At 38.9% G+C, this 22,425-nt stretch overlaps 4 protein-coding genes across 13 annotated transcripts; 2 read left to right on the forward strand and 2 right to left on the reverse strand.

Annotated features, from left to right (window-relative positions):
- The first annotated feature begins 575 nt into the window (after positions 1-575).
- Positions 576-9,402, forward strand: Tab2 (TAK1-associated binding protein 2). 7 transcript variants are annotated; one of them, XR_013062341.1, is made up of 11 exons: positions 576-831; positions 4,711-4,849; positions 5,551-5,800; positions 5,879-6,016; positions 6,214-6,612; positions 6,677-6,895; positions 7,693-7,844; positions 7,940-8,033; positions 8,122-8,931; positions 9,032-9,088; positions 9,165-9,402. XR_013062341.1 is itself a non-coding variant. In XM_034335942.2 (10 exons), exons 2-10 carry the CDS (start codon positions 4,742-4,744, stop codon positions 9,188-9,190), a joined length of 1,764 nt encoding a protein of 587 aa, XP_034191833.2. In that variant the 5' UTR covers positions 576-831; positions 4,711-4,741; the 3' UTR covers positions 9,191-9,402. The 7 variants fall into 7 exon arrangements, 2 of the variants coding, with proteins under 2 accessions (XP_034191833.2, XP_076545096.1); XR_004582607.2 differs by having other exon boundaries at positions 5,572-6,016; XR_013062343.1 differs by lacking the exon at positions 4,711-4,849 and having other exon boundaries at positions 5,445-5,800.
- A 142-nt stretch (positions 9,403-9,544) lies between these two features.
- LOC117609510 (pre-mRNA-splicing factor SYF2) lies at positions 9,545-10,688 on the reverse strand. Its single transcript, XM_034335951.2, has 4 exons — positions 10,492-10,688; positions 10,220-10,360; positions 9,847-10,142; positions 9,545-9,759 (listed from the first exon to the last, which is right to left on the reverse strand). Exons 1-4 carry the CDS (start codon positions 10,570-10,572, stop codon positions 9,594-9,596), a joined length of 684 nt encoding a protein of 227 aa, XP_034191842.1. The 5' UTR covers positions 10,573-10,688; the 3' UTR covers positions 9,545-9,593.
- Positions 10,689-10,817: 129 nt separating this feature from the next.
- On the forward strand, positions 10,818-15,960 carry Ire1 (serine/threonine-protein kinase/endoribonuclease Ire1). 3 transcript variants are annotated; one of them, XM_034335902.2, is made up of 14 exons: positions 10,818-11,059; positions 11,126-11,659; positions 11,736-11,865; positions 11,944-11,986; positions 12,069-12,448; positions 12,552-12,771; positions 12,858-13,126; positions 13,207-13,547; positions 13,685-13,851; positions 13,930-14,216; positions 14,282-14,578; positions 14,672-14,847; positions 14,976-15,167; positions 15,237-15,960. In XM_034335902.2, the coding sequence occupies exons 2-14, from the start codon at positions 11,531-11,533 to the stop codon at positions 15,606-15,608; spliced, it is 3,003 nt and encodes a 1,000-aa protein (XP_034191793.2). In that variant the 5' UTR covers positions 10,818-11,059; positions 11,126-11,530; the 3' UTR covers positions 15,609-15,960. The 3 variants fall into 3 exon arrangements, with proteins under 3 accessions (XP_034191793.2, XP_034191794.2, XP_034191795.2); XM_034335903.2 differs by having other exon boundaries at positions 13,688-13,851; XM_034335904.2 differs by lacking the exons at positions 10,818-11,059; positions 11,126-11,659 and having other exon boundaries at positions 11,806-11,878.
- Positions 14,974-21,851, reverse strand: LOC117609508 (putative inorganic phosphate cotransporter). Of its 2 annotated transcripts, none has more exons than XM_076688982.1 (4): positions 21,731-21,851; positions 17,982-18,214; positions 17,001-17,898; positions 14,974-16,909 (listed from the first exon to the last, which is right to left on the reverse strand). In XM_076688982.1, the coding sequence occupies exons 1-4, from the start codon at positions 21,732-21,734 to the stop codon at positions 16,572-16,574; spliced, it is 1,473 nt and encodes a 490-aa protein (XP_076545097.1). In that variant the 5' UTR covers positions 21,735-21,851; the 3' UTR covers positions 14,974-16,571. The 2 variants fall into 2 exon arrangements, with proteins under 2 accessions (XP_076545097.1, XP_034191839.1); XM_034335948.2 differs by lacking the exon at positions 21,731-21,851 and adding an exon at positions 20,015-21,017.
- Between the last annotated feature and the right edge of the window lie 574 nt (positions 21,852-22,425).

Genomic DNA, 22,425 nt, shown 5'->3' on the forward strand with positions numbered 1-22,425 from the left:
TTTATAATATCTTAAATAGAGAGAGTAACAAATTCGATGTTTCGTATTAGTAATTGTATTATTATTATTATTATTATTATTATTATTATTATTATTATAAATGATTATTTCTATTATTGTATTATTTTGATTGATATTTTTAGTATTGAATATACCAGTATTTACATCGACCTTTATGTTTACAGGTGTTCTTGTTAATGCAACTTGTGCACATTTTCAAGTTATTATACAAGAAAGAAAAAACGAAAAGGAATATATCTATCTGATAGTTAAAGATGTTGCTTTTCATTCGTATGTTTTAAAATAGCACGCGGGTTCCCCTTCCACTTGACCACGGCTGACTGTTACGACATGTCTTCCATTCATAAATAGGGAAGCACTTGTGCGAGGGGCCATCTTGACTACGTACTACAATCAAGTATCTCTTTACTTTGATGTTTTTAACAATAAAATTTCATTTTAATTTGAAACTAGGTAAATATGAAATTGAAATAAAATTCTTCAAATTTATTCAAATTTATTCAAATATTATCGATGAATATTATTTCATTGAAAAATAAACAGTTTTTCTATTGACTTTGGTCGTTTCAATACGCAGTGCACAGCTGATCAGTAGTGGTCTGAACGGACGGTCGCCGCTTGTTCGTGCTTTGAAATCTTGGATAACGACCGAAAAGTTACTGTTATCCATATGACTGCGTGGTGCCAATTGGAATTTCCATCTTTAATACGTGGATAAAGTTGCGGCATTCACCAAGTGTCTGTATCAAGTGTCCAAAGTGAACGGTTGCTGTTGCTCGTTCGTTCGACATTTCCAATGGTTGCCGTCCGGTAAGTTTTAACGATACCATTTAAAAATCAATTACTCGTTAAAGTAACAACGTTGAAATCCGATTAAACTATTCAACGATTTTTCGATTATTCGTCACTTTGTAGATTTAATATTTTTGTTAATTAGCATATATGTATAGGAATAGGAGAGAGAGGAAGAAACAATACTTTGACTTTTAATTATGTTTGTTTCACGCAACACAGATATACATATTACATAGATATGGAATATAGTTAAATTCCTTGTTGATAATCAGCCGCTATTTCAAATATAAACAAGTTTTTCTATTCCGATCATCGATACCTGCAATTTCGAAACGGTCTTGTTTACCACAATGCCACGCTATGCTGATATCTAGTACGATATCTAGTTATAATAATTACAATTATAATTTTGGTATACAATCAAGAATAAGTTATTGTCGATAGTAAATATGATTTTTTTCTTTTTTCGTTAACTGATACATACATAATGCATAATGTACTTAAATACATGTATACATAGTAGTACATATCTTACATATGCTTATCGCTCCGTTTAATCATCACGTTCTTTTTTTATTTACGTACTTACATATCAGTTGACCTGCCAAATAATTGAAGAAATCTTATAGATGATAAAAGATCGATAATGGTATCATATCAATTGTAACTACTTTAGTCAGTCGAACATATTATGTAGTGGAAAAATAAAAATAATAGAAACCTAGTTAGACGGTATAGCATCTGCCACGAGTTATGTAATCGTTAATCGTTATTCGATTCGCGATCAATTCATTATAAAATCGTTTTCAATATAAAATCGTTGCAAGTACGAAATGAAATTTTTTGGCACATGCTGAAAAGCGATTTAAAGGTCGATGATATTTATAATAACGTAAAAGAGCTGTTTCGAGAGTTTTACGAGGACACGTGAATTATCGCAATCGTAAAAAGTGTCCGGTGCAGTGTCCGTCAGTATGGTAAGCATATTCATACATATCATAAATACTAATAAATAGTGTTGCTCACGTCATAAACTGTTTCATTGTCAGTATTATTTCATTTGTTCGATTGAAATTTTTATAGTAAAGTAAGAAACATAGGGAACAATTTGAATTTGATTGTCTCGCTGATTGGTTTCTTCTAACACAGAAGATGCCTATGTGATAGTAAACTCTGATGTTTTCTACGCGAAAAATGAAAATGAAAAAGAAAAAAGTATAACATTATTTTCAGGATAGTGTTTATTTTCGCCTCCAGACATAACTTATCGTAGCTCTGCTTAACGTTAGCGTTAGCATTAGTTCCTTATTTTTATCTGCTACTACTGAATTCGACGCATCGAGGTTCTTGGTGCAACAATTTTCTGTTCTTTCAGAATTTATTATAGAACAGTAAGAATTTCCAATTGTCAGCACTATTATCGTTCGATGGATGCGCAGTGTGTATCGTGAAGCAACAGGTGTCGAGCAAAATTTTCAACAGACTACAGACGGGTATTACCTATGCGAGCTAAATTACCGTTTAATTAAATGAGCCGAATGTTTGTCTCATAGAAAGGGTAATAAAAGGTTTCAAACTCCTACACTTCCTTGATTCTAGAGCTACCGGTTTTTCAACTAACGAGGTATATAATATTATAGAAAGCTAACAAGTTTTTAACCAATTAGAAAAATAAAAGGTCTTTCTTTCTTTCTTTCTTTCTTTTTTTTTCGTTTTTTTTTTCTTTTTTTTTTTTTTTCAAACGGCAGACATTTAAAAAGGAACGTTGAAAATGATTCCAAATGCGTGAAAATACTTGTGGAATTTGCTTTTCCCCGCATTGCCTGGAGCAGACGAAAACAGCCACGCTGTGTCTCCTGGGTATTTCATGACACAAATATCTTGCCGGCATGTTGGAATTCAGCTTTTCCTTTTTCGCCTGTCCCGACGAACCACGCTCTCTTCTTCTTCTTCTCTTAAAATCTCCTCTGTCACTACTGATGGAAACATCCTGCGCGTGTCCGTCTTTCTACCCCGATTAAAATCAGGTAACTGTGTAATCAGCGTAACGCAATTGCCAATACTCGTGGCATCAGAAATGTCGTTTTTCAACTCGTTCAGCTTGTTGGCTTAATAAGATTAGCTCGACAGAATACTTAAGTATGATAATATAAGTTGATAATATTGCATAATACAGGTATAACTAGTTTGAGGTTGCTTGAAACAGCTAGTGGCTTGATGATCGACGGAGAGAGAATTTCTTGAAAAAACACGAGTCAGATGAAAGTAAGAATTCCGTTTGGCAAAGGGAAGCGAATTCAACCGAGATTTAGAGAATTTGCAGCGGGTCGGTAGAAATTTGATTCGCTGTTACAAATTTCCGCATCGAATTTTCCTGCCCACACCTGGTTATTTACATTTTCATCATTTGCGTGTCGACGAAGAACCGCGCGATACGCTTTGGCAAACTGTGCAGAGAAAATTGTCAGACTTATAGAAGGTGTATTACTTAGATTTAGGTATCGAAGGTTTAGGGAGAGAATATCGATTTTGTTGGGATAGGAGGATCGCGTTAACCGTGTTGTTTCCTTTTGATTGATGTTTCGCTCACCTGCCACGTTGTGTTGCCAGTTGCCAGTTGCCAGTTGCCAGGTGCGAAAGAAACTACGGAAGAAAGGGAAGCAAATTATTAAATATTCTATCTAGCAGTTTATTTCTCTCCGATGGCCTTTTGCCAAGTGCGAATTGCACGCGAACAGTTTCTACCCTCTTCGCTCTTTAGTTTTATACGATCGAGCAAACGGTTCTCCAGATTCGCTAGCAAATTTTTCTCTCTCATAGGTACCTACATAAATGGGCGTTTATATGGAAGATAATAGGTATACACGTACATTTCACAGTGTTAAGTTTCTAATAATAAGTGAAGTAATGTGCGAAAAGTGGTCGACGGTAAAGCAAATGGATTTTCTATGATTTTGTAAATTTCAAGAAAGATTGAAAACAACACTTGCAGGAAGCTGACCGTAGTAGAGTGTAGAGTGTAGAGTGTAGAATGTACATACATACATACACATATGTACATACTTTGGGAGCGTGGCACGCGCAGAACCGGCTAATTATGTGCCACTCCTACGTTCCACGCGGCACAGGTGTCCACCGTTTCTTTACTCATTGCCAATTCCGTCATCTAACGGGTGCCAAATCGAGTAGATCTAACTTTCTTGTAAAAGTTTACCTTTTCTATATTATAAGTTTCTTTCTTTTTCTTTCTTTTTCTTTCTTTTTCTTTATTTATTATTGAAGCAATACTCCTTGTGCACGTATCAGTGTTAAAATCTATATGAAAATCATATTGAAATGATTAATTGTAAGTAGGTAAGTTGATTAGCGAAGAGATTTTTCTTGAATGAAAAATGGGTGAAATAGTCTCAGGTTTAAATAAAGAACGACGGTTCTCGCGAATAGCAAGGACGCTTTTATTCTTTTTCACCGTTTTCCGAAAGAAAAAGGGGGCGAAGAATGAATCGAATCGATCGTGACGGGTGTAAAAAATGATTGTTATAATTATATGTATTTGAATGAATCTCGGACAAGCGATGCCAGGTTCCTCGGTCTTATATGTATCATCAGAACAGAACTTTGTCTCCATTAATCGCATTCCCACCCGCTCATCTGTAATTCAATAATTCGAAACATTTTCTCTTACCGACGCGAAACTGCAGGAAACATCGTATTTGGAGACGATCCAAATCGTTTATCCACGAAACTAGACGTATTTTTTCGACAATTTCAATATGTAGATATCTGATTCTCGTTCTTCTTGGTTCGTCAACGCGTAAACACTTAGTTGGTGTTATAGTTACATCAAGTCAAGTCTACTTGTTAGTCTGTAACAAGAAAACCTGGCACCCACAGGTAGGCCTTGCCAGGAGGATGGGGGCGCACGATGGGGGAGTGCCATTGCTCTAACATCGCTATCATGCAGCTGTTCCATGAGCTGAAGCAGCAGTTCCCTGCGCTCCCTGATCACGTCGTATCCCAGTGCATCGCCCAGGTATTGTCCTCCGTTATTCTCACGACGAGCATGAAATTTTATAAATCCTTCCCTAACGCTTCAGGAACGAGACTCCCCCATTGTACAGTTTAGAAAGATTTCGCTCATCCTTTCTAACGACTAACCAAACAATTCTATTACGAACATCTAAATCCATCGCATTCTACTTTCTTTCCTCTCTTTGCACGAGCGTGGAACCTGTGTGTTGCAAACATTTTTTCTGAAACAATGCTATCCATTAATCAGCAACGATTGAACGAACTAAAAATTTCATCTCTAGTTTTAGGGGTTGGGAGTTCTGAATTTTCTAGCCCTATACTTGTTTCAACATTTCAACAAAGTTTAATCAATGTAAGTATGTATGTATGTATGTAAGTAGCGTAAGGTTTCAGGTTTGATGTAGCTAGAAATTTCAGAACTATCCCAGTACCGATGATACTCTGATAAAGTATACCTGAAAGACATACATAGTTGAACCGAGCAGAGTGTTAACCTGTTAATTATAACCTTGTAAACTCGTATCACGAATTTCTACGCGACAATTCAATCCACGCTTAACGGGTTAGCGCTACATCTGTTCTCTTCCTTTGCCTAGAACGCGTCGATCACCAGTCGTCGGTGTTACGACTATCGGAAACGATCGTTGCGATCTAGAAGAAGTCGACTTTTGCTAACCGATGACGGGAAATTGGCTGACCCAGGTGTGCGTGTGTGCGTTGCAGAACAGCCACGATCGGGAGACATGCGCGAGAAGCCTTCGTGCCACCCAACAGTCACGACAGTCTCCGGGCGCGTTTCCTCCGGCGGCACTTTGCAGTCTTCTTCAACAGCAACAGCAGCAGCAACAACAACAACAACAACAACAACAACAACAATCACCAATGAAACAATCGCAACGAACTGGCACGAACAACAACGCGCGACCACACAGGCCATCCTCGTTGGACATCGGTATGGCACGACGCTGTCCTGTCAGCTGTACACGAGCCACCACTATTTCAGCTGCTAATTCAGCCATCCCTTCTTCAGCACCAGCCGCGTGCACAACACGCGGTTTCTTCGACGATTGCGACGCGAATTGCGCGAACAAAGTTAAGAACGCGGCCAACGAGCCAGCTGGATTCGAGCTGAACGTGAACGTTGCCTGTAGTCCTGCTGGTAATCGCGGTACGCATACGTTTAGGTTCAATGAAAAATGCAAATGCTTATTAGGTAAATTCTTCCGTGTATGCATCGATCCCAATCACGTGCCGATTAGTTTACTTAAGGTTATTTCTTTACGCTATTCATGGTATAATTGGTAAAAATTGGTAAAAATTGGTAAAAATTGGTAAAAATTGGTAAAAATTGGTAAAAATTGGTAGACTTTCGAACGGTACCTACGATTGCTGGTGCCTGTAAACGAAGCGATCTCGTCCTCGATCCACCAACGCATTACGCAGAGTCTTTATTGAACGTGGAGAAGACAGGGCCGCAGATCGATCATACTCGAAGCTACACGTCGGTTAGCCTGACGTTGAGGCCACCATCCTCGGAACCACAACCACCGATCGACATAAGATCGCAGGGCTCGAGTTTGACTTACTCGAGCTCTTCTTTGGATCCTCGGGGTTTTCAAAGTCGTCTGCAAATCAGCATCGGCGCAGGAGCCGTTGGCAGTGTAGCGGCTGCAAGGATAAGACCGCCGATGGGCTCCAACAGGCTGAACAGGCCCAACAGCTTGATACCACCGGTACAACAAACCGGTCCGCAAAGGCCACCAGGTTTGTCTATTACCATTTTTTATCTATTATTCAGAAGAAAGAGAAACGTTATGAAAAATTTCAGGTCTTCCAGCAGGACCACCTAGTCAATTACCAAGGCCGACGACGACGATGAGCGCCCCAACCACACCCTCCGTTCCATCGACAACCAACATCGTTCCTCCTACTACAAGCCTTCCAACCACACCGTCAGCACCGACAACGACGACCTCGCCACCCTCTAGTCCCCTTGGCGAACGGATACAAACCAATTCCGATCAGAATCGATCGCCTTTCAATCAAGGTATCTCTATTTGACAATAATAATAATTAATAATAATAATAATAACATTGTATCCGCTAATGTATCTGCGAGCAGCATACTACGGTCGCGTCGCGCGTACTACGCCCACGCATCCAACACCGAGAACGATATTTACGCATTCCTGACCCCACGCTCCGTCTATAGATAGCCTCGGTTGCGGTTACTCTACGTGTGGACCACCTGATCCGTTTTTCCTTCTCGTCAGCGGGCTAACATCATCTCGATCTTCTTGTTGACGCCTTTCCTTTCATTGCCTTTCATTGCCTTTCATTGCATTTCCTTACCTCTGTAATCACCCGCACGCGACCAAAATCAAACAACCACGACACGTGTATGTAATCCTTGGATGAAAAATCCTTTGTCACTCTAGAAATTGACTGGCTCATTTTCGAATGTACCGTGGCTAGATTTCACTTTCCTGCAGCCTATGAGTTGTAGCGTCATAAATAATCTTTTACCGTTTCATTATTATACTCGTATTCTTCTCTAACTTACTCGTCTAACGTTTAAATTGCCTTACCGTATACAATATGTATATCATTTCCTGAAACTACCTGTCTACCTATAATATAATAGTATCGCAGGGATAAGATAACGATTACATCGTTCGTGAAACTAGAGATAGATTTTCTAAAACTAATTATAGCGACACTTTCCCACTCTAAAAATGGTGTCGTACGTTGGATTATATTACCTCTGACTGCTTGTGTTTCTTCTTCTCTCTTATGCGTTCTAATTTTTAACTCTTACTATTAATGTTAATATTATTGTTACAGTGGCGGAGCACCAAAGGAGATTGGTTGCAGAACAATTAGCTAGAAAAGACAAACTCGCCAGGGAATTGAAGGCCGAGAAAGGACGACTCGAAGCGATGAAGAAGGAGCTGCAATCTCTCTCGAGGCCCTTCGATTCTTCGATGCCGCCTCAAGTACAATACCCATGCTTTCGATAACTTGTTACCTATTTTTTTATCTTGTCATTGCAACGCAAAATATTGTAGTAATCGGTGCTTTTATTTACCAGGAGTTAAAGAAAAAATTAAGAAGCGAGATATATCAATTGCAAGTAGAGTGCGATAGACTCGCGGAAGAAGTGGATCGCTGGTCGGATCTAAGAGGTAGCTAATCGTTTACACCTTTATTTAATTATGTCGTTTCGAAACTATTTTTTCTTTAGAAAATGGCTGTTACGTTGTTTATTTTCAGTGCCGTTGGGTGAAACAAACGAAAAATTTTATCAGCACATTTACACAGGTCAACCCTTACCCTCCAGGTCTACCAGTTCGAATCCACCTCCTCCTTTACCAAGCCAGCCACCTGCCTGGCAACCAGAACTCACCGGAAACAACGACACGGACGAACGAGACGGCCCTTCTTGGATCTGCAGAATGTGTACGTTTAAGAATCATCCGTTGATGAACAAATGCGAGCAGTGCGACATGCCCAGGCTATTGGATCACGGAAATACAGGTACGACTTCTCGAAAATCGATCGATCATCTTGCGACCTCGTTAATTCGTTTGGACGTCGATCAACTACCACCTCCGCCGTCGCCGTCGCCGTCGCCGTCGCCGTCACCGTCACGACCGGAATCGTAAAAAAAAAGCTGCCTTAAGCCTTAACAGCATGTGTCTTTGTTTTTGGATGAAACAAGTTATTTTCTAGCAAACAAGAAAATAACAATCTCCTACCCTCTGGTTCGAGCAGAGTGGATGTTTTACGCTTGGACACACTGTGATGATGCGCGCAACCAAAGTTGATATTTTATCATTGTAAGATATTCCATGTATCGACCGCCGCGCCTTTACGATATCTTTTAACTATCGTATAAATAATAAATTTAAATATGGCGCATGTTATTTTCTCATTAATTTAATCACGTCTAATTTAGCACGTATTTTTATTCAAATGTTATTATTAATCATTTTTACATTGCCGAGCTGTCTTGTCTTTTTACGCATTATACTTAACACAAGTTGACGATCACGCAACAAAAAGTTTTATGGATAGAAATTGGTAAGTAAACAAATTATTCAGATATATGTATATGGATAGAATTGTGCAATTATGCCTGTTACTTTCACTTGTACAGTAATGGAACTTGTACGATTTGCAGGCGAAACGCAAGATATTCATATACGAGTTACGCATCATCACAACTTTTCACCAAGTCGTGAGTATTCGGTGTTTAAAGGAACTAAAGATTACGTAAAACTGTACGTAATGTAAAAGAGTTTTATATTTTTCAGGAACGGTGCACAGTTGGGTGGTATGACGCGAACTGCATTAGAAATTTGAAAAACTGTATATAAAATCATCATTTAAATTAAATAAAAAGTCGTAATTGACAGAGTACGAAAGAAAAGCACAAGTTTCAATGATTAAATTCAGTGTAAGTTTTTTCTTTTTTTCATCATTATTTTTATTATTATTTACGGTGATGTACATTATATTTAAAAGTAATATACTTTAGTAATAATTAAAATTATATATAAACTGAATCTGAATTTAAAGATCGCAATCACCGTGACACGAAATGTACCATCTGCACTTATAATTACTAAATAATACCAACAAATTATCAGTAGTTTGACACCTATTTGTATCAGTTTTGACATACTATTTAAAATACAAGTTATTTGTAGTAAGTTTATTAGTGTAATATATTTTCTTTGCCATTATATAGCTGTACCCCTTTCCAGATTCAACTTTGTTTCACGCGTGTATTCTCCATAAAATCTTTCCAATTTTTGATTGAATTTAGCATTACGTTCGTTGATGTAATCGATATCGGCATCGTCGTTGTGCATTCTTCTTCTGCTGTACTTGTCCCTCTTTGCAATCCTAAAAAGAAAGAGATGCATGAAAATTGATGAAAATACCGGCGTAAAAATAATGTTATTTTTCTTTCTTTTCCAACAATCTACTAACTGTTTCTCTAAATCTTGAACCATTTTATCAATAGCCTCTTTTTTATCTTCGTGAAGACCATGCAGTATGGTGTTTCTGTCTCCATAGAAAGCTGGACCTAATTTTTCTCTGGCCTCGTCGTAACAGTCCATATTTGGTTTAATATTTTTTACTAATCTATTGTACTGTCTGATGGCTGCTTGTTCATAATCAGAGAAACCTGGATCTGGATTTTTTTTATTCCTCTTTTTCCTTGCTATACGTTCTGCCTCTGTTGCATCGATGTGAAGTAATTTCGTTCGTTCGTAATCTTCCCCCTAACAAATATGTATGTAAACGGTTAATTAATGCGTTATAAATGCACTTTTTCAGTAGTAAATGGAGGGATAGTAACTTTTTCTTGTGCTATTTTTTTTGCAGCTTCATCCTGCATCATCCATTCTGCTTGCCTCTTACGTGATTCCCAGTTCGAAGGAAGCTTACTTCTTTTGTCCTCTTCTATAACCTCTTTATGATTCTGCTGTCTGGCCTCATTCTATGAAATCAAGGCATTATATTTATAAGAAATACACAATCCAGCAGGTAGGTTTGAAAAATCAAAGAAACAAATAGGAATGATAGGAATGTAAAGTGTAAAGGTTAGAACATCTAACATTTCCTACTTACTCTCTTTCCATGCAGCTCTCGCAAACGCTTCATTCGTTCCCTATGCTTTTCTGTGGCTGATTTTTCACTCTCCTTTTCCATTATAATTTTCGAGGTCAGATTAAAACGCGATCGTTTATCAAATTCAGTTACGTTCAACCAGGTTGATTCTGATTGGAAATAAACACGTAATAATGCTTCATGTTTTCACGAAAGTTTTAACAGATGTCACCACGATACGGTTCGTGGAGAAAAAAGGTGATGAATTCGAAAATTAACCGTAAGAATGAAAAAAATAAAGAAAAAGCAACGTTGACGTTTCTGTATCGTGAATGTATGTATAATACGCGATATAACCAAAACTAGTGTTTTGTTCATGAACCATGCAATGTATGCAAATGTATGTATGTATTGTTGCTCGAACGCACGTGAGCCACGTGTCTATGTCTATGACGTTGTCACTGTTCTTTGGATTGATGTGCGTTACTTTTATCACGAGTGAAGCGTTAAAATTTTTCACTCCTTTAAGATGGATTATGAAATATTTTCTTTGATTATGCTGCTGACACGGATGCTTTAAAAGGAAATTGTATGTATACATACATATATTGAGATATATGTGGATGCATTTAAAATATGCATTGTTTCTCTTTAGAATGTATGCCATGTGACGTTTGGTTTTCAACGATCAACAGTTTAGATCGAAAACAGATTTACACGAATGGCAATATTAATTGAGAGAAAGCATTTTTACTGCTTTCATTTTAACCAAATATCGTCAAATTGACAATAGTATGTGATACCTTACTAGTATTGGTTACATGGCAAAAGAAAGGAAAAAAGCGTTTTCTGTCGAGATACCCGATCAAAGATACTCGAAAAGATCGTAAAAGGTGCTCGAACAAAATGAACAACCAAACGATTATTTATTGGAACGAAGAACATAAGTTAAGGAATATTTTCCATCTTAACGATAAGGTTCAGTACTTTTCTTTGAAAGACGTAGGATTTTGATTTTATTTATTGTTGAAGTAACAGTCGATAATCCGTTTGGTAAACAATGAGATTGAAACTGTTTATATCGATGATCCATTTGATCATTGGTACTTTGTATATCCATGTTGTCGGAGAAAGCGCAGCAGAGTCCCGAACAAAATCAAATCATGTTCAGCCACCTTTGGACCGAGAAGTAAGTTGATTTCTTCTTTTAAACTTTTCTGTATGAAACGTTGGTAATAAAATACTTATTAGAAATGTTTTTACAGTACAAACACAGACAAAATACAGAATTGATACCAGAACAAGACGATCCTTTGCTGATGTTTTCCACGTTAGATGGCTCGCTGATAGGTATAGAACAACGTTCTGGAAAGGTGCTTTGGCGGCAAAGCGATGGTACTGTAAATAGGTATAATTAATCGAATAAATGATTTCTCGATTTCGCTTAGTACAACTTGAAAATCTGTGTTCCAGAACCAATCGTCAAGGTACCGGTAGATCTAGCGACAACTTCTACGTATGTATTTTCCTAATTTTCACTTGGATAATATCGTCAAGTTTTTCTTCGTGTCTAATATCTGTTTGTTTGTTTATTACAGACCTATGTTTTTACCCGATCCAAAGGATGGTTCTTTATACGTATTTGGAGCAGAAACCGAAGCAGTGAAAAAACTACCATTTACCATTCCTCAACTCGTAGCGAATAGTCCTTGCCGTAGTAGCGATGGAATATTGTATACCGGTAGAAAGATAGATACCTGGTTCGGTGTCGATCCCCGAACTGGCGAAAGGGAACAACTTCTTGGATTCGATAAGGTTAAAAATACTTGTCCCGTCGAGATGCAGAATGCTGTCTTCGTTGGACGCACTGAATATAACATCATTATGGTGGATAGCAAACAAAAGAATCGCAAATGGAACGTTACGTTTTACGATTATTCTGCTACGAAAATGGAACCCGATGGGATAGAAAATTACGGTTTAGTAGCGATACCAGTCTAATAATAACAACGATAACATCGGTACAGAGAGTACGAAATTCTTTTTTTTTTTTTTTTTTTTTTTTCTTCTTTCCCTTACAGAGATGGTTCACTTTACGACGAGTGCGACCGGACGCATCGTCACCGTAGACAGAAGATTGGGGGTCGTCCTATGGGAACTCGATGTACAGAGTCCAGTAATAGCGGTGTATATCGTAAGGGAAGACGGTTTGCTAACAGTTCCCTTCACTAGCGTTGCTGACGAAACTTTGGATCTGCTTCTGAAACGTTTTGCAAAAAAACCGAGCGACATTCAGTTATTGTCAGTAATGAAATGAAATGAAATGAAATGTATCTGTTGTAATATGTTTTAGCGAAGATGGTAATTTTTGTTTTTCTCGGTGGTAGTCCAACGTTATACATTGGTCAGCACAGGCACGGACTTTACGCTCTACCATCTCTGGTCGATTCAACAACGGCTACGGTATCTAGTAACATTGGACAGTTATTGTTGGAGGGTCCGTTATCGGTTCCTCGATTGGGTGAAAACGGGAACGGGAACCGGAACCGGAACCGGAACCGGAACACACCTTTATCGAACGATCGCGTACATGCGGCCACCACCACCACCACCGATACCGTTGCTCAGATGGGGTATCAAACTGTCATAAGATTAGGTATCGGTTTACTACGGTACTATAACCACATAATTGGATAAATTTAATAATTTAAATAATGTAAATAATTTAAATAATAGGTTATTACGAAATACCGGCTGAATATAAATTACAAGATGAACCGCCGCTTCAAATTACCGGTCGATCCGATCCTGTGATCGAAACGTTACCACTACGATACTCGAACACAACGAAAGAAGCATCATCGTTTGCCTTGCAATCCGATGACGAATCAAACGACGACGCGACCGGTAAATCTTGGCACGAGTTTCTACGAAATACTTACGCTACGAGCAAAAGTTGGTTCAGTCAACAAGAAAATAAAGGGTTGAAATTAACGTTGATTATATTGCTAGGATGCATATTAACAATGTTTTGGTACTTGAACGCACAGTTAAAGGAATTTCAACAACTTTCTCAGGTATTTAAAAAGTTTTGCGTTTCTCTCATTTTATTTGATACGTATATAAAAAAAAGAATATAAATATAAATATAAATATAGTGTAAATATCGGTGTTTTTGGGAATTCGGTTGGTTTGTTAAGAGATGAATTATCAGCAGAGCTCGCGAGGAAGCAATCGAAGCGTGGATTATTATGGAACGCGATCGAACGCGTTGCTCGCAGTCCCGGAAGACATAGGAGAAGGGGTGGTGAAGATCGGAAAGATAACTTTCGATACCGGTCAAGTTTTAGGCAAAGGATGCGAGGGAACGTTCGTGTATAGGTAAGTAGAGAGGTTTAAGCAGGATAGAATGAATAAAATGAATAACGAAATGAACGATCTCGAATTTTATTTTCTCAGGGGCGAATTCGACGGTCGTTCGGTGGCCGTGAAGCGTTTGTTACCGGATTGCTTCACCTTTGCCGATCGAGAAGTAGCACTGCTCAGAGAATCGGATGCGCACGCGAACGTTGTACGATATTTTTGTACCGAGCAGGATAGAATGTTTAGGTATATCGCTTTGGAACTAGCAGAAGCAACTCTGCAAGATTACGTTGCCGGTAAATACGATAGACGAAAGATATCTGTGAAAAGTATTCTACGACAGGCAACGTCGGGTCTAGCTCATCTACATTTTCTCGATATAGGTGAGAGGAATCATCTTTAACGATAAATTTGATATATCGTTATTACTTATGTACTTATTTTATAGTGCATAGAGACATAAAACCGCACAACGTATTGTTGTCGACACCAGGACCACGGGGAGAAGTTCGAGCTATGATATCGGATTTTGGTTTGTGCAAGAAGCTCCAATTAGGTCGCGTGTCATTTTCACGTAGATCGGGTGTAACTGGAACGGACGGTTGGATTGCACCAGAAATGTTGAACGGAAGCAGAACCACTTGCGCCGTGGACATCTTCTCTCTTGGTTGTGTATTTTACTACGTCCTGTCCGATGGAAAACATCCATTCGGAGATCCGTTGCGGCGACAGGCTAATATTTTATGTAAGAAAGACGTTATTTATTATACACCTATGACACTTGTTCTTTCTGATTTACCGGAAAAGCGTTTGTGAACTCTCGTTACTATCACGGTAGGCGGAGAAAGCGATTTGACGGCCCTTCACGATGTAATTTCTCAAAGCGACAAGGAATTGGCGTTGGTACTTATAAAAGCGATGATCGCAAATAATCCGTCGGAACGACCACCCGTAACGGCCGTCCACGATCATCCGATCTTTTGGGAATCCGTACGAGTTCTTGGATTTTTTCAGGTATCTATCCTATCCTATCCTATCCTATCCTATCCTATCCTATCCTATCCTATCCTATCCTATCTACATATAATCAGTTAAAATTGCCTTTAGATCGCGATATTCCCTTTTTAACTTTTTCCAATTAGGACGTGAGCGATCGCGTAGAAAAAGAACAAGCAGATAGTCCGGCACTGATAGCGTTGGAATCTGACAACGGTCGCGTTGTACAGGGTGATTGGAGGTTGTCGATCGACGTACAAGTTGCAACCGATCTTCGAAAGTATAGAAGCTATCGAGGCGAAAGCGTTCGAGACTTACTAAGAGCGTTACGAAACAAGGTAACCGATAGAGAACAGGCGGATAGAAGGAATTAATCAACGACTTTCGTTTCTTTTTATCATTCGTAGAAACATCACTACAGAGAACTCAGTCCACAGGCTCAAGAAAGTCTCGGGGATATTCCCGATAAATTCACCGATTACTGGCTTTCTAGATTTCCTTGTTTGCTTTCGCACGTTTGGTGCGCGATGCAAGCATTCCGTGACGAGTCAACGCTAAGGGATTATTATCACGTCGATTACATGTTTGCAACTAGTTGCGAAACGGTATCTACAGGAAAGGTTACACATTCTACGAACGATACGTTAGTAGAAAATTCCTGGAGAGTCCGCGACAGTATCGACTGGAGTCCTAACAGAACACGGTATCGTGGTCAACGAAGAAAACAAGAGAAGAAAAAAATTAACGCCCCGCTTACTTGGACCTTACCGTCGAGCTAGTAACGTCGGATGCAACGCGCCAAAGTGTCGTCGATTTATTTTTGTCTTACCTTGCATCTTGGAATTGTAATTTTACTTGCTTCGACAAAAGGACCATTATTACCCGATACGAACACTTGCAAATACTTGTAAATATAGTATAGGATATCAACGAGGAGGGAACATTTCTAAAGATTTAAGTTTATTACCGTGATAATGATAATGATAACGATGATGATAACAAAAGAACAGTAGTAATAATGATACAAGAAATACGTTTAATGAAAATTCGTCTAAACGTCTATGTTGGATAAAACGAGATAGGATAAATTGTACAATTTAAAGATAAATAGATACATGTATATCTTTTTCACGCAATTTGTATAACTGTAGTAGGTAACGAAACCACACAGCGATATAAAGGATCAACAACCTGTCGAAATGTGGTTTTTCGCTGTCAAGCGTTACACATGTGAGTACATCATATATGTATATGCATATGCATATTCGTACTCTTATCCCTCTTATCTTTAACAGTTTTTATTCACGTTACGAGTGTCTAATCGACGAACAATGCAGCGTAATCGTAAGAATATTTTCAGGTACATTGGAATTCGTTTGCGAAAATTACGTCGATGCATTTCGTTCTCGCTCGACAATACATTGGTCCTACTACTGTTTCGTCGTTGTCGTACGTTTCGTGGAAATCTTTCACTTCCTCTTTCGCTCCTGGAGAATACAAGAAATTCGGACTAGATGGGAAAAAGAAATTACACAGATGAAAAGTTTCAAACAACGACAAGGTAATTAGGAAAATGAAGAAATAGAATGCAACAGAGCTTTTTAGTTTTGTTTCGATCAAACGAACTGCTCGAAGCATACGCGTATACTTATTTTTAGTAACAAGTTGTAGGTAAGTGTAATATATATATATATATATATATATATATAAGTAAGTGCGTGAACGCCGTTGAAATGACTTATTTACGGTAAAGTTTTCTCAATCTTTTCTTCCCCGTTTTTCATAGCTTTCGTTCGTCTTTCTTTCCTATCCTGCCTGATGAACTCGGGATCGTTCCAACATTCGACTTCTCCGCTCGCGTAAAGTACGAAAACCAAATTGGTCACTAAGAATACAGCTAAGACGATCCAAAACACTAATCTCCATTCGGTAAGGGAGCCGTTCGGAGTCAATTCACCGACGATATACGGTGTTAGAATACCGCTGAAAGCGCCTATTCCATTTACAAGTGCCATCAAAGTGCCGGAATAATTCGGGCTAAGATCCAAAGCGTTAACCTTCATTCCTGGATAGAATGTGCCTGAAAGAATGTAGAAGATGGATCTTGGTAAATTTCGTGTAGAAAGTGGTTAAGGTAGACCGAGGTAAAAAAAAGGTAATATAGGACTCACCCATCAAAGTAGTGCCGAGAGTAAACATGAGAACGACCGTGGTTCTGTCGCATTCGGCGTAAGAGGCACCCATAATGAACGCTCCTGGGCCAAGCGAGGCAATCGTGGTTCCGAGTTTGCGTACGTTGGTACGTGACATGAAACCCCTGGTGATCATCCAGTCGGCCAAACAGGATGTAACGACGCTACAAATCCACATGGTCAAGTAGGGTAACGCGGACAACAATCCGTTGCTCTTGATCGAATACTTGAGAACGCTGCTCATGTATTTGGGGAGGTCGTTCACCAAGGTGAAGAAACCCCAATCGTGACCAATTTGCGCGGCTATCAGTGCCCAAAGCGGAACAGATGTAAGAAGGTGTCTCCACGGTACCGAGGGTGGTTTCTTATGGGTATGCGCCTGCATTCTTTCCCGCAAGAAGTTGATCTCGTTTTCGGAAATGAACGGATGCGTGTCCGGACTGTTGTAACAGGTGATCAACCATACGAGAAACCAAAGTACACCGACACTGCCAAACACGTAGAATACAGCCGGCCATCCAACGGTCGAATAATGAAGAATAATACCGGACAAGGAGTTTGCAAAGACAGTGCCAAGTTGCGCACCAGCAAACACCAACGAACCGATCATCGATCTTTCCTGGGGAGGTGTCCATTGAGCGAGCATCGCGTTCAACGCCGGATACGTGGTACCTTCGCAGAGACCCATCAACACGCGTACAATGATCAGGGCTGGTGCTTCCCCGAGATCCACAACGAGCGGCGTGAGCAGCGTAAATACCGCGGTTGCCAAGATTCCCAGACCCAACGAATATTTTCCACCGAATTTTTCCGACAGCATACCTCCGGGTAAATGCGTGATCACGTAACCCCAGTAAAACGACGATAAGATTATACCCTGAACAGACAACGCGATCGTATTATAATCACCATCACCTTTCTTCTTTTTTTTTTTTTTCTTTTCTTCTTCATCTTTTTTACCTGAGTGCGTTCGTCCCACTCGTATTGTTTCGCGTTGGACGGTTTCGAATCCGCGTTATCATCTAGATCGTTTCCCATCATCTGACAAGTACCGTTGTTGGGTTTCGTTGTAATCTCCGATGCGCGTACCATCTCGGTGATCGTGATCGAAAGGCAGACTCTCATCGCGTAAGCGTTGAACACCGCCAAAAATCCCATTATCGCGAATATCCATCGTTGCGGTATTCTGCCACCTGTGTACAATAAATACGAACGGTAGTAATAGTATCGACGATAAATAACAGACCCACGAGACGGCAAAGAAAGCCCGAGGTCAACGGCGCGGAAGGAATTACGATTAGCAAAGCCTTTCCCTATTGGCAGCTGTCTAACGAGCCGTACAAACTTATCTAGGTAAAGGTCAGATTCCTTGCACGTATCACTGACTCGGCTATCAGCACAATTTTCAATTTCGACTCGCGCCTGTTCAGAAGGCGAACCGGCAAACAGGCAAGCTTTCAAATGGTACTAAAACAGCAACGAGAAACAAAGACAAACAAACAGAGCGGGGGGCCGAGTTAAAGAGACCGAGAGAGAGTAAGAGAGAATTTTCGATGGATTGACAGATCCTTGAAATCCGAAAAAGGTCGTCGCACGACCTTTCGCATCGATGATTCGTGATTCGATTACAACTACAGGTACATACGTCTCTAATCAACGAGAAAAACAGTTTCGTAATTTATCTTTTTTTTTCATTTTCGTAATTTGGTACCGCTTAAATACAAAAGCGATTAATGAAATTCGGGAGTTTCAAGATCGTCCCTTGGACCTTGGATAGAGAAAGGATTTGACGACGACGTCGACGACGACGACTACGACGACGATGACGATGATGATGATAAGGTTAATCACTAAAGTTTAACGTATCGATGTTGAAATAAGCGATAATTCGTTACAGATCACGGATACTTGTTGTTGATCGTAAAAAAGAAGATTGTGTAAAATTTTTGATACAATCGAGAGGATCAAGAAACTGAGATAAAACATAATACTTTGAAGTCGATCGACGACCGTTGTCTCTCCGTCGGCAAATGTATAAATTTTCTGATTTTTTTTTTCCTTCCTCCTTATTTCGGTTCGTTTGGTTAAAAATAAATAAAATACTATCAATCAGACACAGTATCGAATAGTTTATCTTATCTATCTGACGATCAGCTGGAAACCTAAACATAAGAGGCTGAAAACTACCAATAACATTGCTGACAATACATATAATGTATAAATATATCATTCGCTGATTTGTCGCGACGATGTTGGCTTACTCCACTTTCTGTATCATAGATACCCGTAAATCTTGTTAATTCCTGTAATCTTCTCTCTCAAAGAGCGAGTTATTTTCCCTGTTTTAGTCGTTATTCATTTTATCTGACACACAAAACAGGTTTATCCGTCGACCGTGGAACAATAAATCTTATCATGACAGATCTTCCTAACTAATTTCTGTTTTCGATTACAATTTCAATCGTACCTATTTTGTTTTTGATAAGCTTGTTTAGTTTAGAATTGTATTCGGAAGTAGAGGAAAAATGGACAGGTAATGATCAGAAAGTGTAATAAATTATAATATCCTTCGTTCGTGTCTATACTTGTGTAAATGCATTTGGTGGCGAAGGTTGTTTCTTGATTCGTTAACCAACGGCATGTTATTTTTTCTTAACAGATCAATAATGACGAATATTGTCGGAATTACCAAAAGTTAAATCAACAGTCTGTTGTTTCAGTACAACTTTGTTCGCATAACACGAATCCCTCTCTCTTTCTCTCGTTTCCTATTTTATTTACCAAGATCGAGTCATCGAATTGAAAACCGAAAGCGAAAAACGATTGGAAACATAAGAGAATGTAGTTTGAAAAGTGCACTAGTTTCCCGAACGAGATTCAATGTTTCAATACGAGTAAGGCGCGTACGAAGAAGGGAATTTGAAAAATTTTTCATACGATCCTTTTTAAAATTGCGCACTATTTCATCGATACTATACGCAAGTAATACTTACAGCATGCCTTCCAAACGGATAACATCCCGTCGATACGTTAAATACGTTCTTTCAGGATCGGCTAACAATCGGCTGAAGTGAAACGAACACAGAAAAAAACAGCTCGTACAGTTTCGATGATACGAGTTCACTTTTTTTCTTCGAAATTGTATTAGGAATATTAGCGAAAAGAGAAAAGAAAAGAAGAGTAACACGATAATCTACAGGTTGAAACGGTCGTCGGTTCTTATATACATCTTATTGTTAACCACATGTCGCGAGTAACTGAATCGACGCTCTCTGTGCGAATTCGTTTTATACTCGTAGAACACGTGCTTCTTAATAAACGCGAAAAGGGAAAGGAATCGTGGATAAAAGGCCATACGAACTGGTAAAAGTTGATATGGACAAGGCATAACCGATAAATGAAGAAGAGAGAGGGGGTTATAAAGCAGGTGAAGAGGAAGAGAAGGAGTAGGAGGAGGAGAAGGAACGATAACGCGATCCGCAACATATGTAACTTTACACTTATTCTCGATAAACTTGTAAAGTTGTATTATAAATCTATTATAAATTGCAATAGGGAGTTCGATAGGACGAAAAAAAAAAAAGGAAATAAAGGATAAAGGAAGATATTTTCAGAGAAAACAGTATACATATACATATTTCTTTCAATTTCCTTCCGAACTGGAACCATCGCACTGCTCCGTTCAAAATTTACATCACGTTTAAGATTGCCGCGAAACGAAGCTTCGATAAGGCTGTCGGTAATCCATCGAGTGCAAGGCTTAAATCGAACCGCCAGATAACGAATACGATTCCTACTATCTAATGAAACGGCCGCAACGTAAGATACTTGGTCGTGTTCTTACCGCGCTGACGCGTATCGTCATAAATTTTACCTTTGCTGCTTCGATTCAAAGGTACGGGTTACAATTTCGCAACATCTCATTGTCAGATAAACAAAGACGTCGTAAAGGAAATTTTAGTTTTCCACGTTTAAAATTGTATCGTATCGTATCGTGTCGTATCGTATCGTACAGTGTTTTGTTTCTTTATCAATCAGTTTACTCGAAATCAACGTGTACAAACATTTTCAGCCGCAAAATCGTTAAAACTGTCAATAAAGAACACCTTTTCGTAACAGAAAATGAAATAATAATTGTTCTTAATCGCTTTACAAGCGACAAATCTTTTCTTCTTAAAACCATTATCTTTCATTCTATGATTAATATGTACCAACGTATACGATACGATAACAACACCGTACGATATAGAATGAAGAAAGTTTAATGAAAAAAGAAAGAAAGAAAGAAAGAGGGAGAGAAATTAATCTCGTCGTTAATAAAGAAACAACATCGCCGCTTTCTCAGTAACTGCAACATTTATTTGGGAAAAAAATAGAAAAATAAACTTATAGTATAATATAAAAAGTAGGAAAGGATATTTATTTAATCGAAAGCTTCAGAATTCTTCTTCAGTTCTTTATAAATACGAGGTATGTCATGCATCAATCTCGCGCTTTCTTCCTTCGCTTTATCCAGAGCGCACTCCAATTCACGCGTCTGTAATATATAGAGGATTTTTTTGCTTTTACCGTTTCTCTCTAATCTGCGGGGCCACGTCCGCGTTAACATCCAACGGCTATAAACGCGTCGACTATTGCGCCGTGATACGCGGAAAATACCTTTGATTAAACAAAGATGTGGCCCCAACGTAACGATTAAGTATACTTACGCATTCCTTTACCGTGTAAATTTTAAACAGATCGAACAATTCCCGTACGGTCCATGAAGCTTCGTCAAATTTTTGTAATTTTATAAATGGACATTCAGGCTGATGTTTCAGATGTTCTTGCCTGTTAACAGTAACCGTGAGCTATAGTATTAAAACGCATTAGGAGAAAGAGGAAACATTTAAAAGAAAGAAAACAACTGGTACCAGGGATCGTCGTCGGGATCCCAACCGTCGAGTTGTTTGGAACAGACGAAACACTCGACCAAATCAGGTTCCCCTTCGCCACCGATAGCGTAAAATCCGGCAGCTGCCATCTTTGCAGGGTTACACGAATGTTGGATAGACTGATAAGGCCAATGGTTGAAAGTCTTTAATCGACCAACCTTCCAAAATGTAGAGTCTACTCCTCTGAAGGAATAATAGAAAAAAAAAAAAAATGAAAGAGATTAGTATTAACGGGGAAACAGGATTCGTAGAAAGGTTAGGAGACAAGCGTTGGTTGTTCGTTTAGCAAAGAAAACGCGGTTATTTACAAACGATTATGAAACAATAGAAAAGAATCGTAAAGAATTACTTACGGAAAGAAATCCATGAATGCCTGATAAACGAACCGAATCGTAGGATAATCCGATATTTAAAAGAAAGTGGCGTCGCAACAGAACCACTTTTCGTCCCACCATTGCCACTGCCGGTGG

Source organism: Osmia lignaria, chromosome 7 (genome assembly GCF_051020975.1).
Source record: "Osmia lignaria lignaria isolate PbOS001 chromosome 7, iyOsmLign1, whole genome shotgun sequence".
In the NCBI taxonomy this organism is placed as follows: domain Eukaryota; kingdom Metazoa; phylum Arthropoda; class Insecta; order Hymenoptera; family Megachilidae; genus Osmia; species Osmia lignaria.

Excerpts from the sequence above, each read along its gene's own strand:
- Tab2 (XM_034335942.2), top strand. The coding sequence starts at position 4,742 with ATGGGGGAGTGCCATTGCTCTAACATCGCTATCATGCAGCTGTTCCAT. Across the intron at positions 6,613-6,676 it reads CGGTCCGCAAAGGCCACCAG|GTCTTCCAGCAGGACCACCT; the intron begins GTTTGTCTATTA and ends GAAAAATTTCAG. Across the intron at positions 8,034-8,121 it reads TCGCTGGTCGGATCTAAGAG|TGCCGTTGGGTGAAACAAAC; the intron begins GTAGCTAATCGT and ends GTTTATTTTCAG.
- LOC117609510 (XM_034335951.2), bottom strand. The coding sequence starts at position 10,572 with ATGGAAAAGGAGAGTGAAAAATCAGCCACAGAAAAGCATAGGGAACGA. Across the intron at positions 10,143-10,219 it reads AAAAAATAGCACAAGAAAAA|GGGGAAGATTACGAACGAAC; the intron begins GTTACTATCCCT and ends CATATTTGTTAG. Across the intron at positions 9,760-9,846 it reads GTTCAAGATTTAGAGAAACA|GATTGCAAAGAGGGACAAGT; the intron begins GTTAGTAGATTG and ends CTTTCTTTTTAG.
- Ire1 (XM_034335902.2), top strand. The coding sequence starts at position 11,531 with ATGAGATTGAAACTGTTTATATCGATGATCCATTTGATCATTGGTACT. Across the intron at positions 11,866-11,943 it reads GCTTTGGCGGCAAAGCGATG|AACCAATCGTCAAGGTACCG; the intron begins GTACTGTAAATA and ends TCTGTGTTCCAG. Across the intron at positions 13,127-13,206 it reads TCAAACTGTCATAAGATTAG|GTTATTACGAAATACCGGCT; the intron begins GTATCGGTTTAC and ends TTTAAATAATAG.
- LOC117609508 (XM_034335948.2), bottom strand. The coding sequence starts at position 20,039 with ATGTTATCCGTTTGGAAGGCATGCT. Across the intron at positions 18,215-20,014 it reads ATCCGTTTGGAAGGCATGCT|GTGGCAGAATACCGCAACGA; the intron begins GTAAGTATTACT and ends TATTGTACACAG. Across the intron at positions 16,910-17,000 it reads TCTCGGCACTACTTTGATGG|GCACATTCTATCCAGGAATG; the intron begins GTGAGTCCTATA and ends ACATTCTTTCAG.